Genomic DNA, 17,710 nt, shown 5'->3' on the forward strand with positions numbered 1-17,710 from the left:
GATAGCAATTTGAAACATGATTCTCTCCTTACAGTAAACCAATAAGTATTTTAAATCCACTGCTCTGGAATAATTATCAAGCTTTTTCCACAGTGTCTCTCGCATGCATGATAGCAAAATAAAAATAAAACTTGGGAGTTTCTGATTTAAGGTGCAAAAATATCTTTCCTAACTGCCTTCCTGTTGACTGATGCTATAAATTTGGTGCTTTAAAAAAAATAAATTCTGGGATCAATGATTTCATTTTCCTATGCTCTTTTTTCTTGGGATGTTTCCTCTCCTGTCTTGTGATGTTCAAATCTGTTTGGGTCTAAGAGGAATCCTACTTACGATTGTTAGGACTGTTACGTAAAATTCTGCAAGAATTGTGCAAGCAACGCTTTCTTTGCGAAGTCGCTTTTACAAAAGGCTCTCGAGTCTAATCAATGGCTTTAAAATACAAGATACAAGGCCGAGCAGTAAACACCTTTCAAGGGCTAATAAAACAGTCGGTTGTCGGTTTGGTTGTGTTGAACTCAAATTGGAAACTTTTTTTGTTTTTGTTTTTTCATGCCTTGAAACAAATTGTAGTTCTACACCAGGCCAATAAATTCCTTGCCTGTGGAATTACACAGAACAGGTAGTCCTTGATCACAACTGGATCAGAATTTTAGCTGATAACGTCAGTTATAAACTGGTTGTTAACTGAGTCACACCTGATTTTGTCATCTATTTTGCAAGGGTTGTTAAGTGAATTCCTGCAGTTTTTAAAGGACTCATGGAGTCATTCCCCCATTGACTTGGCTAGTCAGAAGCCATCTGGGATGTTTGCAAATGCTAATCAGCGACTCCAGAATGCTGCAGCCAGTTGTGACCGTGGGGATGCTGCAGTGGTTGTAAGTGCGAGAACCGGTCCTAAGTCACTTTTTTCCTGTGCTATTGTAAATTTTTTACTGTTGCTTAAACAAGCAGTTGTAAGCTGAGGACTCCCTGCAACTCATTTTGTTCTCAAGTCTTAAAAGTACTGTATTTCAGATACATTTATAAAAATGCTGTATTCAAGAGAGATGGGATTTTAACAGGACCTTAAGGCAACAGGCCCCAAACTTTGTGCCTTGAGGGTCCGGCGAGGAGGGAGGGAGAGGGGAACGGGGCAGCTGAACTTGTGGGGTCAGGGGTGGGTGCAGCTGAACTTATGTGATCAGCAGGACGGTGTGTACATGCAAGCGCGGGCAGCTCAACTTCCTCAAGTTGAGCTGTGTGCGTGCGTGCACATGTGCCGGCCCACCGCTTGCACCAGTCAAGCTGCGCACACACGTGTGTGTACCGGCCCGCCACTTGCGTGGCCCGGTTGCGAATGGGCCACGGACCGGTGGTGGTCTGGGGGTTGGGCATCCCTGCCTTTAAAGCGACATTGCTCGTGTTCTGCTAACAGAAATATGCATTTGGTGACTTCCAAACTACCACACCGAAAAGATAGTCCTTGATTTACAGCAGTTCAAAGTTACAACGGCACTGGGAAAAAGTGACTTATGACCATGTTTCACACTTACGACCCTGGCAGCATCCCCATAGTCACGTGATCAAAATTTAGATACTTGGCAACTGACTCGTATTTATGATGGTTGCGGTGTCCTGGGCTCGCTTTATGTAACCTTCTGACAATCAAAGTCAATGGGGAAGTCAGATTCATTTAACAACCATGTTCCTAATTTCACAACTGCAGAGATTGACTTAACCACTGTGGCAAGAAAGGTCGTAAAATGAGGGGAAAACTCACTTAACACGTGTCTCACTTAGCAACCGAAACTTTGGACTCAACTGTGACCATAAGTCAAGGACTATTTGTATCTACAGTGGTGTTTTCCGATATTGATGGAGAAAAAAAAAACGGCACTGGGATTGTAAATGACACAATCCTGTTAATATCAGGCTCCAACTACTTAAGATTGTAGGTTTTCTCAGATGTCATCCTATGTATAAAATATCTTTTGCTATGCCTAACAAACAAGCAAAGTAGGAAACATGGTAGAGATGAAAACAATAGCGACAGTTTCTCTTCTTCATTTTTCGGTAAAAATTTGACAAGCTGGTACCACAATCAGAATGGATAGATTTCACGTTCTTTAATTTGCTTGGCTATCCAAGGGCAGAAATATGTTTCAACTGATAAGTGCTTTTGCCCCTAGACTATTTTAGACAGAATTATGCGATGGATGTGGCTTTACTTTGAAACACCAAACCCCCCCCCCCGCAAATCTTTACTCAATTTTGTGCTCAAGTTACTGTATTGTTTGTAGTAAGGTGATTTGGGGAACACAAGCTTGCGTATTCCATTCCCTTTTTCAAATACCTAAAGGCAGAATTAGAATAATTCTAACCTAACTAAATCGGAATGCAGAATGGAGATAACGCTATATGAATACTCATGTGTTATATTAAAGCAAACTTCATAAATGAGATTAGGCACATGCTTGCCCAGTTTTTTTTGTAAATAGGGAACAGAAAGCAAGCAGCTCCAAATGCACAGTTGAACACATGCAAACATTTTAATAGCATACTCAACTGTACATATATACATGCATTAGTATCCATCAGGCTGGTCCCTTTTGGGGTAAGCGATGTTACGCACAGTGCAAAAACAGGACAAACATAAATAAAAGCATGAAATCAGAAACCTCTATTTATATGATATCACTCCCGAGGCTTCTGGAATTGCAAATCATCATCCCTTCCACCTCATTCTTACAAGTATATATCACTTCATCCATTGGATTTGGTAGAAAAAGAATGAACTGGGGGGAAAAAAAATCCATCGTGGGAAAGCAAACATTTCCAAGCATCAAAGCTTTTATTAGGGTGTAGATAGGTACCAGTTAGCTGTGATGCAGCTATAGCTGTCAGTTTCCTGTGAATGGGAAAGTACTTCGGTGCTTCAAAATAAATAAAAAAGAATGCATTAAAATATGGTAGTGTAGACCAGAGCCCCCCACCTTTTGGGGGACCAGGGACCGATTCTGTGGACCAGAGGGACGTGATTTCATGTGCTGCCTGATCCAGTGGATGCGGCTTCACTTGTTTGCACAGCCCGGTGCCGGTCCACGGACCGGGGGTTGGGGACCCCTGGTGTAGACTTTGGCACATCAGGAGCCACCAAAGAAAAGACGGACTCGAAAAGTCAATGCCCTCCTAAACATACTGATGCGCTACAAATCCACTGGAGGTGTCCATTTTGCTCTCTGAATTCATGGAGACCTAACCCTAACCCTAAGTGGGATTTTCCCATGTATTTTACCAGGAAACATACATAGTCAATTCCTTGTCTTGCTGGGTCTTCAGCATGCCCATCTTGTCTGTGAGAGTGGAGCAGGCTAATCCTTGTTGCAGTTAGACAATTATTCAGGTATTTGAATTTGAAAGCCGTATATTTAAATGGGGACTTGAACTCAGATGTTTCTGGCACGCATTTGGCTTCTTAACTCTGTATTCCATTGCATGACTGCATTAAAATGTTTTCTCTGTATCAGATACCTCCTCTGATCAATAACATTCCATCTGGTAATAGTTGGCAAAAGATACATCATTAGGCATAGTCTTGCTCTGTGTTGAACAGTAAATCACTAGTATTACTATATTCTGCTATAAGTTTTGGAGCAGATGATGGAGATGAAATCTGGCTTGTATCTGTAGCTCCGTAAATGTTGTCCCACCAGCCAATGTCATACAACAGGAGATTGTACAGATGTTTCCTTGAAGCTATAGCTAGCTGTGTGTGGTTTTGCCCAGGATGCAGCTAGAACAATGGTGAAGCAAACATCTCTTTGTGCTTGCTACAAGAGCCATGGATAGACAGACGGACATGGACATGGAGATAGATAGATAGATAGATAGATAGATAGATAGATAGATAGATAGATAGATAGATAGATAGATAGATAGATAGATAGATAGATTTTGCTCTTCCTTATCATGTTTCGAACTACGTCTTTCTTCTATCCAGTCTCTTTAGAAATCAGGTCTAGAATTGAGTCAGCAGTACAGTTTTCCCCTGTTGTGAACCCTTTGGTGTGATAATTGCAAAAAGAGAATTATCTTGTATTCTAATCACCTTGTTTTCAAAAAGTGGAAACGTAGAATTCTATATAGTAATTAATTGTGAATTGCAAAATGAACACAATGCAACTCTTTATTATGACTGGCGTTCTATATAGATGCACTGAATGAAAACAGACAGCTATTTAAATTTTAGAGTGAAAGCATAATAAAAGTACTACTGCAATTTAGTCTGCTGGCTGCAGCTGTCTTAACCTGTAACAAGCTTTTCCCAGGAAAAAGAGGCAGTTTTGTGAAAATGTGTGCCTAATGAATTCTTCACTGGTTCTTTTTTTTTGCATGCACTAATATACACCGTGTTCTTAATCAAACAAGTCCTCTTTGTTATATTAAACTGTTATGAATATATGCAATTAAGGTATCGGTTTTTATAGTTCTTGGACTTGATTGTTTACGAATATTTCTGCTTTAATTTTAAACATCTTTTAACAATTTACTAAATCCTAAACACTTGGTGGGTTGTGTGAAATGCTTCAGCTTATTTATTGTACCTTTTTTGTGTTTTGTTTTTATTTATTGCTATCACTTCTCTCCGTTGATCACTGCATGCAGATAATTGGAAGTAAAGTTCCGGTGAGTATATCTGTTGTCTGTCATAACTTAAAATGCATGATATAACACTAGTAAAAATAGATTGTTTGCCAGTATTATACCTTATATCAACTATTTGCATGTCTCTTTAATTTGCTATAGTAGATTCATCTTCAACATAATTCTGGCCTATACATTTAGGATAATGAAATCAAATTTAAGTATTTTCATCCCAGTTTTCCTGTGATCAATCTGTGGGTCTGTTAAATACAAATGAAGCCTTGAGAGGAGATAATTGAAAATTTGATGAACTGAGAATGTCAAGATTAATAAAAATCAATTCCATTCTTAAACTGACTGATTGATCACTAACAGGTTCCATTTATTTTTCTATTTATGGTGTGCTGATATAAGAATGGATTACATAATGTAGGGAACCAAATGCATTAGATTTAATAGCTGTAAGATAAAGTATGCACTCTTGATTTAAATCCCAAATTTTGGTAAGGAACCTTATGCTATGTGTGGGTGCATTTCATAGCAATTGTGTGATTTTAATCTTTGATCCTGAGACTTTTAGGTGGGACTGGAAAAGTAACTTGTTAGGCACAGTAAATCAGGACCATTTGTAGTACAGAAGATGTATTCAGCTCAAGAAATCAACTGAAGGTCAATACTAAATTGATGCCAGATAAGAGTCAATTTTGTCCATCGTCAAAGTTGCAGTAGAGAGGGGATGCTTCAGATCAGTGTTTCTCAACCTTGACAATTTTAAGGCATGTGGACTTCAACTCCCAGAATTCCACAGCCAGCATTGCTGGCTGTGGAATTCTGGGAGTTGAAGTCCACATGCCTTAAAATTGTCAAGGTTGAGAAACACTGCTTCAGATGCTGCCATATAAGAGGTTTGGGACTGGAAAATTGCATTCCCAGTCATAGTTCCTCCTCTGGATCGACCTTGAGATTAGCTGACACTTTTAGCTTTTAGAAAACGTTTGAAGATAGTTTTAAGAGTTTTCAGTTGTTAAGAAGGATTTAATCAGATGGAAATAAGTTATATCTTTTATCTTATTAATGCTTTTGATTGGTGTACTTGTGTTCTCATTTTTATTGTAAGTCTCTTAAAAGCACTTTAATGGAATATTAATGGGGATTAATAAATAAAGTAAATTAGAGTATTAAACCCCCCGAAAGAAAGCAGTTCTGCAGTTGCAAGGAACAGTCTGCAAATTAAAATGCCAAAGTGATGGTTGGATCGTAGTGAATAATGAGTTTTTTTTCTTCTGATTTTGCAGTCTCCCAAAAAGCTAATTTGAAAGTCAGTGCAAGCCTAAACATAGGAAATATATATCAGAGGCATCATCACAAGATTTCAGTCTAAACATTAAATGTTAAGAAAGCGGTTTGTTTATAGGCAGCTGCACTCACTTCTCATGAATCCTCAGTAGGTTTAAGTAGGACATCTTGGAATATTGCTGTGGATAAAGAGACAAAAGAATAGGCTGGCATGCTTCAGTTGTGACTATTGAGCTATAAAGCAGAGCCATCTCTGGCTACTATAAATACTTTCAGAATAGCAGAGTTGAGAAGGGACCTTGAAGGTCTTCTAGTCCAACTCCCAGTTGAAGCAAGAGATCCTATATCATTTTAGACAAAAGATTGTCCAATCTTTTCTTAAAACTGTCCAGTGATGGAGCACCCACAACTCCTATAGCAAGCCATTACACTGATTGATTAATTAATTAAATGCCCCACTTTATCTAGCACAACAGGGATAGATAATTGTAGGCTGCTTACTGTGTTCCTCCTGGTGCTCTTTAAGTTTATTCTTTAAGTTTATTCTCTTTCTTTTTTTAAAAAAGTAGGATTAGAAGAGAAAGCTTATGGACCCATTTCCCCCCAGTTTCCAAAATAGTCCAAAATTGTTCTTGGAAATGGGAATGTTTGTCTCCCAGAGACTTCCCAGTTCTTTTTCTTAGCCTTAAATCCAGCCACCTACCCTAGATAAAATTCATCCAAAAATGGAACACATCATCATCACATCACTGGGAACATCATGGTTGAGGAGGTGAGTTGTGGCCACAAAGAAGTGGTCCATTGCTATAGTAGGAAATGAACTCTTTTCATCTATTCAGGCAGAGAAAAAATGAGTTCTGCTTTAGTGTGAGATGAAACATGGATAACTAATCTTTTCCTTCCTGACCAGTATATAAATTAAAACAGAATGTCATCAAATGCCTTTGTAGTTTTAGTTAACTGTATGAAAAGGAGAGAGGGAGGGAGGGAGGGAGGAAGGAAGGAAGGAAGAAAGGAAGGAAGGATACTTTTGAACCCTAATTTGGAATGGCAGTAAAGTTATAAACTGCATCCAGATCATGTTTGAAAGTATAATTTATCCCGAACAAGGACTGGACGCAAAGGAAGAAAAATAAATCATTGATTATAAAGCTTCTTAATTGCTGTTAGTCACAACATTATTTTTTCACTGATATGAATTATTTAGGGTCTGTTAATTTATTGCCTCTCTTGAGCTTAAAAAGTTGGACACATTACAGTGAAAGTTAACTAATTTAAGTTGGAAAAAACCCCATATCTTGGCACGATTATCACAGTGAAATCAGTGGCCAATGGTATTCTTAGCTTAGACTAAGTTAGATTAAAATTAAAATTTATATTCTATCTGTCTTCCAGTAGTTCATCATGGTATGAACCACCTACCAATTTTCTTTACCACTATAACCAGATTAGGTGAATTTGGCTGAAAGAGAATGATCAGCCAAAATGAATCAGTTGACTTTACTGACCCCCCCCCCCCCGCAATCCTAATCGAACAGCTTAACTACTACATCTAGATCAGAGGTCACCAACCTTTTGGGCACGAGGTTTTCCGCGGACCGGAGAGTGCGTGGTTTTGTGTGCTGCCTGCATCCCACAGATGGGGCTTTCCTTGTTTGTTCAGACCAGTTGCTGGCATGCCGGACTGGGGTTTGGGGACCTCTGATCTAGATGGCATGTTTATATCCTAGTGAATCTAGATCTTGGCGTTCTGTAACTTTCATCAAAGAGTAGATAATTGGAATAAAACAAATGTTTTCCATCCTATTAAACAGGAATGAGAAGTAGACAGGAACCAGAGGTATCTCATTGTAGCCTGGATTAATTAGGGTTGAGCTGTACTTCTAGTCTTCTGCAAATGTCGTTCTGTAGATTTTATTTAATTATTTGAATCCGCCTTTTATTATTTTTACAAATAACTCAAGGCGGCGAGCATATCCAACACCCCCCTCCTCCACACAATAACAACCATGTGGGGTGGGCAGTGCTGAGAGAGAGGGACTGATCCAGCTGGCTTTCATGGATAAGGTGGGACTTGAACTCACAGTCTCCCACTTTCTAGTCTGGTGCCTTAAACTCTAGACCAACTGTCACTTGTAAGCACTTTTAAGTGGCTTCTTAAAATGAGGGATTTCTAGAAGAAGTCCCAGTGCAGGACTTGGGCTTGGCTAGTCTAAAGAAAAGCAAAAACAGGGGAGACATGATAGCAGCATTCCAGGATTTGAGGGGCTGCCACCAAGAAGAGGGGGTCACGTTATTCTCCAAAGCACCAGAGGGCAGGACGAGAAACAATGGTTGGAAACTGACCAAAGAGAGAAGCAACGTGGAATTAAGGAGAAACTTCCTGACAGTGAAGACAGTTAACCAGTGGAACAGCTTGCCTCCAGAAATCGTGGATGTTCCATCACTGGAGATTTTTGAGAAGACAGTCACTTGTCTGAAATGGTATAGGTTCTCCTGCTTGAGCGGTGGGCTGGACTAGAAGACCTCCAAGGTTCCTTCCAGATTCTATTCTATTCTATTCTATTCTATTCTATTCTATTCTATTCTATTCTATTCTTCTTTTTATATACAATATATTTTTTTTCTATTCTTCATGATACTGTACATCAATTCTGGAGAAACAGGGTGGCTTTGTGGTACTCATATCCTGCTTCTGGCTTCTTTTAAGAATCTGATTGGTAGTGGAAGATGTAAAACGATGGGCCACATCTATCTCCACAGCATGGCTCTTAATGTTGTTACAGAATTTGTGAGTCATCAGATTCTAAGTAACATCTCAATCCAATTTATAGTCTGAAACATATTTCTTGGGTGGCACAGTTGACAAATGATCAAAGGATTCTTCCTTAAAATTCATTCTTGAAAGGAATAGGGGTGGGATTCTTATTTTTCTGTTTTCTTTTTTGTTGTCCCTGGCTACGTTTCATTTTACCAACACTGATACTTTATATTATTTTAAGCCACTTGGTTAAGTGAGGTCAGAAAGTTATTTTTTATGTTGTGGAAAGATGAGTTACATTAACATAACACCCATTGCTGCACTTTTGTACTCTCATTTACAGTTCCCCAAGTCCTCAGAAATAATCGTAAATGGAATTTAGTGGCACACAACACAATTAGAGAAGTTGGGCGTTTTAATAATAGTGAAGATAGTTCAATGGAGCAATCGGAGTAATTTTGAAAGGTAGCTCTTTAATTGGTTCAGGGTTTTTTTGTACGTGCAAATTCATGCTAGGAAGAACTTAAGAGATGTAAAGTACTCCAAGTGAAATATTGTGCAGTAATATAAATATATTTTTTTTCTTCCTGTGTAAAATAAGTACCGGTCTTAGCATTTTTGTACATTTCATTAAAGATAAGCAGCTGAGTAATAAAATTGGAGGTTAAATCGTTTCTCAGATTCCTTAAGTCTGAATCCTCTATTAAAGAAACAGGTCCAAGCTTTAGCATTTTATATTAGCATGTCTATAGCAAAAGGAGTTGAACAGAGTTATAATGATAGGTAGGCTGCAAGCAAAAATAACATTGTGAGACAGTAATCCTGTTGAGAATTATCCACTTTGAACTATGGCTAGCAGTTGGGAATATGCAGGTGAAAAGCTTTGAAAATGGATTTTGAAAACCACTTTTTTTCCCCCAAGACTATCAATTTTGAAAGAACTGGAAATGCTTGAATTACCACTGTGTATTTAAAAATGGCATAATAATTGCAAAGGTGCCAGTGACTTGCTGCAAAATGTTGTTTCCTTGTATTCTTTTTATTTTTTATTTTTTATTTTTGTTTCCCCTGGGAATTGAGGAAGCCTATCTGACTTTAGGAAGTTTATTTTCAGGGACTGCCTCTGACAATTTAGTGGTTTATGTACGTATTTCACAGGCTGCTTAAATTCAGCATGGGGAAATCTTAGTTCCGAAATAAAAACCCCTTTTAGCTTTTAGTAGTGCATAAGGATGATGCCAACATGTTTAAATCTTGAAGACTTTAAGCGTTAAATCCCAAGCAAAGTAGTAATGACTAAATATACGGCATTTCCAAGAAAGCAGTTTAATTTAGAATAAATATTGGTTTGTGTGTATGTGTGTGTATGTATCAGAATTACCTGAAGTTAAAAACTCATTATACTATTGGGATTTACTCTCAAGTATGGTTTTGTACAACGTGAATAACACAGAAAAATCCTTACCTAGTGAGATTTAAATTTGGTTTATGTTTTGCCCTTGGATGTAGGAGAGACCAAGATGGCATGCAAATTTGAAAAACACCATTATTTCTGCTTGGGCAGTAAACTATATCTCATTTCCATTGTTGCTACTTTTCTACGGTGGCATTCTGCAGTGTTCCCTAAATATGTATTTGAAACAGAACCATCCTTTTGGAATAATGGTATCTGTGTCCTTCAGAAGTAGAACTAGAAGCATCTTCAAATTAAGAGCAGTAACTGATGACTAAGGAAACATTCATATAGTTTTATTGACAATGTTATGGAAGTGATCTGCCATTTCTACTTAAAGGACTGTGTTTTGAGTATGGGATACAGACTTCCATTTCATAGCTGTCTCCCATCCTAGTAATAACAAAGTGTGACCTTGCTTAGTTTCTGCATGCAGAAAAGGTTGGCCAAGTACTGTTGCCTGCTAAAAGATGTCCTTAACAGAATCAAAACACAATCACTGAAACAAGAGTTTGAGGCATCTATGGAGATTCTCAGTCATCCAGGTCAGGCTTGTTCCAAAGGTTCTTTTTCAAGAGGCACCTGGACTTTCTTGTTATTCCTTGAAGACAATTTGTTTCTCATCCAAGAAGATTCTAGTTCTTCTAGTTGACCTGAAGAAGCTTCTTGGATGAGAAGCGAAATGTCTTCAAAGAAAGTCCATTTGCCTCTTTAAAAAAAACAAAAACTTTTGGACGAGAGTCTGAGACAGTGATCAGACAGCAGGCATGCTTCTCGGTAGGCGACTACCATAAGTTCAAGAAGTTGCAGACAGACTTGTGTAATAGAGTTTCTCAATTTCTTCATTATCTTTCTATACTCTGTTAAGTTCTAATAGTCTTAATGGTTGATACAGTTGTGCAAATCGAAATACCGTCATCTAACTGCTGAAAGATGCACAAAAAGGATTAGTGAGCTTGAGGTGGTCCCTGATATAATTAACTATCAGACACATACAAATCCTATTAGGGATGCTGTGGGTGAAAAAATATCTGACTTGACTTCATTAAATTCAGGCACAGACTATGTCAAACTAAGGAGATTTAGGAATTGTGTATTAATAATAACCAGTGTTCTGAAATAAGCCAATTTCTGCAATTTACTAGAGCTGTAGCTATGATGTAGTCTTCTTGTAAAGAGATGTTTGCTTATCTGTCAAAGTTGGGAGAATCACTATGATGCATACTGGTTAGTTGGTATTTCAGTAGAAGAAAAAAGTCGTGTTATGTAGCAAGTTCCATTGCTACCAACTCGGTAGGAAGGATCTGTCAAACATGGCTTTGTGACAAAATAGATAAGACATGCATTCACTATTTGAAACTGGTTAGAAGAACTTCGAATCAGTAGGCATAAACTATGTAATAACCTGGATATTCCCTCGGGCATAGGATCTGAAGATGGAATGAGTCCATCTTTGTTATTTTCTCTGACATCATTGTAGTGATGTGGTCTGAATTTGATTCCCTTCACATGCCACTGTGCTATTATTATGTTGCAGGATCCAATCTGGGTTGGTCACCAGGACCAGAGTTTTAATCTTCCTAGCTTTCGGATTTATGCTGAAACCCGTTCTCAGAGAACTTCTCTCTACCAGAATGTTCTGAAATGTTCCAGTAGAGAGAAATTCCCTCAGGGTGGGCTCCAGCATGAGTTCAAAAGCTAGGAAGACCAACCCAGATTGGATCCTGCAACAATATCCTGGGAGATGTACATTTATCTATTGGCTTCTGCTTCTATTGGCTTCTGCTTCTAACCTGGTGCCTTAACCACTACAGCAAACTGACTCTTCCTTTCCTGCTTATTCCTACATAAACAAGAATTGTATTGCTTTGTAGATAATTTAAAACCCTTTTCCTTAACGAGTCTACAAATGTATTTGTGTTAACAAATGACAACATGTACAGCATATTGATATACAACGTGTCTATCAGACACAGGTCTTATTTGAAGGTAACATTACTTGCAAGCTTTGACATAACGCTCTTCGCTTTCTGAAGTTATTCAGTACAGGCACCTCTTAAATCAATTAATTTTGTTATGAGATTTTTTATTATTATTGCTATAGGTAGATATTTATAAAGTAGTTTCTCTGATCCCTTTCATATGTCTTGAATGTTTAGGCAGTTGTTTCCAGCCATTTTAATAGAACTGAGACAGAAATTTGTAAGCCAAACAGAATTGTTGGATACAAGCTGGGCAGCAAATAAATGTACTAAACAAACAAATAAATTCTAAGATTATTATTATTATTTATTGAGTTTATTTGCAGCCCATCTCACCATGAGATGACTCTGGGTGGTTACAGTATTAAAGATTTTATCTCTTATTTCTGCCTACTACTCTCAGTTACTCTAATAAGAATGTTAGGACTACACAAAGTGATAGATTTTGATATTGCTACACATAATAACACAAATGTATGTATGTATGTCTTAGGTTGTTTTCATTAACTGGGCTTGGAAGTTAGGTTGCAGCTCTCTAGAGGCTCCTGGACAGCGACCCAAAAATGCTGACAGGGCAATTATTATTGACACGTGAAATTACTTTCTTTATTCTCCAGCGCTAATTAATACCGCCTTCTGACTTTTGTGCTCCATAATTGGCTTTGTACATTTGCATTATGCAGACCCTTTTGATCAATGGAGATATAAAAATGTGAAGCGGTCTAGAGGTTAAACGTGTTCCTCTTGCCCTGCCTCAAATGAATGGTCTTGAACTCTTGTTGTACATGCGATGATGTGGCTGTAATAGAGAATCAACATCAATGAAGGATGTTTGCCTTCTTGATACAACTTACAAGGTAATGGGTAGAAAGGTGAAAGTGTGTATGTGTGTTCATTGGAGCTGGCTATGGCAAGGCAGCATGTGTTAGACTGCATTAATCTCTTTCTCTGTGTGCAGTTGTGCTCTCACTTTCTGTCCCTCACTTCATCATAAAAGTCCTGTGGTAAATTATTATAGACTTAAAAGGGTGGAAAAATCTGGATCTGATTAAGACTACTTGAAATAGGAAATCTGAAGCTACCCCAACATTATAGCTAAACTACCAATGCATAGGTAATATACTGATATTAGTTTGGGCAACTGTGATATCTTCATTAAATTAAACCTGGCTTATTTTCTTATTATGGTATAACCTTCATTATTAGTAGAATAGAAATGGAATGAAAGAATAGAATAGAATAGAATAGGGAATAGAATAGAATAGGGAATAGAATAGAATAGGGAATAGAATAGAATAGAATAGAATAGAATAGAATAGAATAGAATAGAGCTGGAAGGTCACGATTTTAAAGTAAGCTCAAGCATCCAATAGAAGAGAAATGAACCAATAAGCAGCTCAGACGTTTTATTTTTTACATGTAAATTTGACAGCCTTGGGTGTTTAATTAAAGTAAACATAATTGGGAAAACTGCTCTATATAGATTTTAGGGATCTTAAAATAGTTTTGCGGTAAAACTTGAACATCTGTTTACATATTTTTTTTGGCATTGTGTATACCGAACACATTGCATTTCTTAGTACATGTGTAAACACACCCCATAATTTCCAGCAGGATATGTACTAAAACTTTGCATGTGTTAATATTCTGAATGCAAAATGTGGAGTTAGACCAGAGTTCTAGGGCTTCAAATTCTCCTGCCAGATTAGAAGAAAAGCTATAGCGGGGAAATTTACTACTGAGAATTACCTTCCTACTCCATATGTTATTCTTCTCAACTGAAACAAATAAAATCTTAGGTTGGTGGCATTCAAATGGTGGTATGCAGAGGGGTTAAGAAGTATATTGCGAAGGTCTTTGGAGTCAAAGCATCTCCTAAACAAATGAAATAGATTCATGATTGTTTATTATTTGTAATGGTAGGGGACTCAAGAGTTGCTTTAAGATTGAAAAGTAAGAGAGAGACACAGTTAGATTGCTCTCAATCGGCAAGAATCGAGAAATTTTGAAGTTTCAAAGACTGAGTACCTCAGAAATGGCTTTCTAATCATGCAGTATATAAGAATTGATGTCAGTTATACTTTTCTGAGTATAGGTGCCTTTTTGAGTCCTTTTCTTCAGTGGTGACTCAAATATACTAGTTTGGGAAGAAATCTATAATACATCGAGAATTAATATTTTAGAGATACCCAAATTAATGTCTACTATTTTTTCTTTATTGGTAAGAAAAGGGACAATTAAAGTGCTGATATTTGTTTTCTGGTGTTTATTTTAACATTAGTTGTGTAGTGGTGATAATTCTAGACCAATCTTCATTATATAAGTTTATATAATGGATGCATGGATATCTTGAGGAACAGGTGGAGGAGATGCTGCTTATGAAATAATCAAACAAGAGAGGGTGGTTAATGGTCAAAGAAAGAAATTGAGAAAGGACCTCACCTAACAGGTATAGCAGTTAAAAGTGGCTGGTGGGAAGTTTGTAGTCTCAAACTTGTAAGATTCTATTAATGTAACTGTCATGGTTCCGAAAGAAGAAGCTCTTCAAAGAACTTTGAGGCATTGTTTTTCTTAAAGAATCTTTAACAGCAACATAGCTTCTGCACGTACATAGAAGAAGCCAAAATCTGAATTCTCCTCCCCAAAACGCACAGTATCTAAGCATAACTCACTCCTTCATTTAACAGTCATTAATCACGTTCTCCAATTAGTTTGAAGTGCGAACTTTCCCTCCTGTTCCATAACCGCCATTACTTATCTCCTCTTATACCCTCTTACTTATACCCTCATTACTTATACCCTCTTACTGGAGGGTAAAGCATATGAGGAACGGCTGCTGGAATTGGGTATGTCTAGTTTAATGAAGAGAAGGAAGAGGGGAGACATGATAGCAGTGTTCCAATATCTCAGGGGCTGCCCCAAAGAAGAGGGAGTCAAGCTATTCTCCAAAGTGCCTGAAGGCAGGACAAGAAGCAACGGATGGAAACTGATCAAGGAGAGAAGCAACCTGGAACTCAGGAGAAACTTCCTGACAGTGAGAACAATTGACCAGTGGAACAACCTGCCTCCAGAAGTGGTGAATGCTCCAACAGTGGAAGTTTTTAAGAAGAGACTGGACAGCCATTTGTCCGAAATGGTATAGGGTTTCCTGCCTGAACAGGGGGTTGGACTAGATGTCCTTCAAGGTTCCTTCCAACTTTACTATTATTATTATTATAACCAACCTGGAAGAATACTCTACTGAGATATTGTTATGGCCAACTAGTCCCCAAGCACATTCTTCCCCCCTCCCCTCCAGCACCATGTAATTTTAACTCTAAAAGTAACACACAGGTTAAATAGAAAATGTCTGCATCTTCATATATTGTCAAGCAAGAACATCCGATGTTAGCAGCATTGACAGAAATCTTACAATAAAGTAGATTTAGCTCATCTGATTTTGTTTCCTGTCTCATTTACCAGGGAAGCCTTACTCTCTCTCTGTCCATGCATGTATATAACGTATTTTTTTTAAAAAAATAATAATGCGCCCATTCTCTTCTCCTACATACAAAATGTAATAGAACACATTAATAGGATATAGAACACACATAGAATTTAAGGCACCCATTTTAACCATGTAGCTCTGTAAGGGATTTGAAACCAAGGATTTAAGGCTTTTTTTTTTTAAGTATCATCTTAAAACCAAATTCCCATGAGAATTATGACTGTCATTAGAATTACATGGTTAAATTGATTCAGTCCTAACTTTGATCTCAGCTAAAGTTGGGTGAGAGGATAAGTCTGTAAGAAAATGAAGGGATGGGAACTGTACAATCCTATAACCTAATCCTGAGCCTGGTTAAGTAAGTAATTATATCTGCAGAGTTATGTAGTTTTAGGTTCATTGGGCACGTAGAGAACTTACTAAGAAGTGAAGCCTGGAAATAAAGTAGCTTGCCTGCTTTTCTTCGATTACATGCATCAACTAACTCTTGTTTCCCAAAATAATTTTATCACTTGATTTTATTTTCTCATTAAGGGTGGCCTGAAAAACAGTAAACACGAGTGCACATTGTCGTCGCAGGAATATGTCCACGAACTACGATCAGGTATCTCAGAAGAAAAGCTTCTCAACTGCTTAGAATCTCTGCGGGTGTCTCTGACAAGCAATCCAGTAAGGTAAGTTTTGGGGAATTGTTATTCATAAGTGTTGCAAAGTAGGAGTCTGTAAAATATCGTACGCCACCGTTGAAACAAAATGTAGAATTTACACCAACCACATCAAAAAGCCACATATTCAGTGGGCGTTGGGTTTTATTTTTGGCTATTTATTATCTTATTTACTTACTTAGTTCTCTGCCGAGTAGTAGGTCTTTAAAACGAGATAGTGACTTGTGTAAAAGTAATTGCTCCAAAATAATAGATAGTCTTATGGATTTATATCTTCATCATACACTGTATAAAGTCACTTTCATTGAAAGTGTATTGGAAGGATAGACTCTTTATTTTCTTAGCTTCAGATTTTAAGGGATTGATCCTGTTATTTACCTCTGGTTAAATGAGGCACAGGGCTGAATACTAAAGCTGTTGATGGGTAAGCTGTGAATACTTCTATAGGCACCAACATATGGCCGGTGTGCTAATATTATGCCTTGTTGCATTCCGAACCTGTCCTCAAGCTGTCTTTAACTTTGTAATTGGAATACATTAAACTGGGCCTGACAGTTTGCATCACTTGGTATGCAAGGAATTTTGGCAAGTCTGCTTTACAGAAGTGCAGCCCTTGTCTTCACAGGAAGTTGAAAAGTAACTCCTGTTAGAATTTCCTATAGATTATCCACGAAATGAAAGTAAGGGGGATTGGAAATGTAAGAAGCCTCCTAAGGATAACCAACCTCTGTGAATCTATTGGTGATGTTTGTTTTGTCCTCTCCAAATCCAACCCATACTAAGTGGAATTCCATCCCAGTTGGATTTTCCTATGTATTTATCCGGCAAGCAAAAAATATGAATTGAATTCTGGACTAAATTAGTTACTCTTAGTGAAGTGCTGCACCTCATTCCTGTTGTATCTGGGTAACTAATTTATTGTCAATCCAACGTGGTGCAGATAGACAGATGGACGGACGGATGGATGGATATGGAGATAGATAGATATGGAGATAGATAGATAGATAGATAGATAGATAGATAGATAGATAGATAGATAGATAGATAGATAGATAGATAGATAGATAGATAGATAGATAGATATGGAGATAGATAGATAGATAGATAGATAGATAGATATGAAGATAGATAGATAGATAGATAGATAGATAGATAGATAGATAGATGATAGATAGATAGATAGATAGATAGATAGATAGATAGATAGATAGATAGATAGATAGATAGATAGATAGATAGATCAAACACTTAGCACTCAGACTTATATACTGCTTCATAGTGCTTTACAGCCCTCTCTAAGCAGTTTACAGAGTCAGCATGTTGCCACCAACAATCTGGGCCTTCATTTTACCGACCTCGGAAGGATGGAAGGCTTGAGTCGGTCATGATCCTTGAGCATGTCAGGATTGAACTGCTGGCAGTCGGCAGAATTAGTCTGCAATA

The 17,710-nt window shown here is 37.7% G+C and overlaps 1 protein-coding gene across 1 annotated transcript in view; it reads left to right on the plus strand.

Moving 5' to 3' along the window:
- The window catches only part of LOC107295434 (protein diaphanous homolog 2-like), a 69,027-nt gene that overhangs the window by 21,632 nt on the left and 29,685 nt on the right, over positions 1–17,710 (plus strand). The window contains exons 5-6 of the mRNA XM_029285843.1: positions 4,645–4,665; positions 16,137–16,276. Coding sequence (XP_029141676.1) covers positions 4,645–4,665; positions 16,137–16,276 — 161 coding nt within the window. The remainder of the gene's footprint in view (positions 1–4,644; positions 4,666–16,136; positions 16,277–17,710) is intronic.

The sequence above is a fragment of the Protobothrops mucrosquamatus genome, unplaced genomic scaffold (genome assembly GCF_001527695.2).
Source record: "Protobothrops mucrosquamatus isolate PMUCROS unplaced genomic scaffold, P.Mucros_1.0 scaffold2336, whole genome shotgun sequence".
In the NCBI taxonomy this organism is placed as follows: domain Eukaryota; kingdom Metazoa; phylum Chordata; class Lepidosauria; order Squamata; family Viperidae; genus Protobothrops; species Protobothrops mucrosquamatus.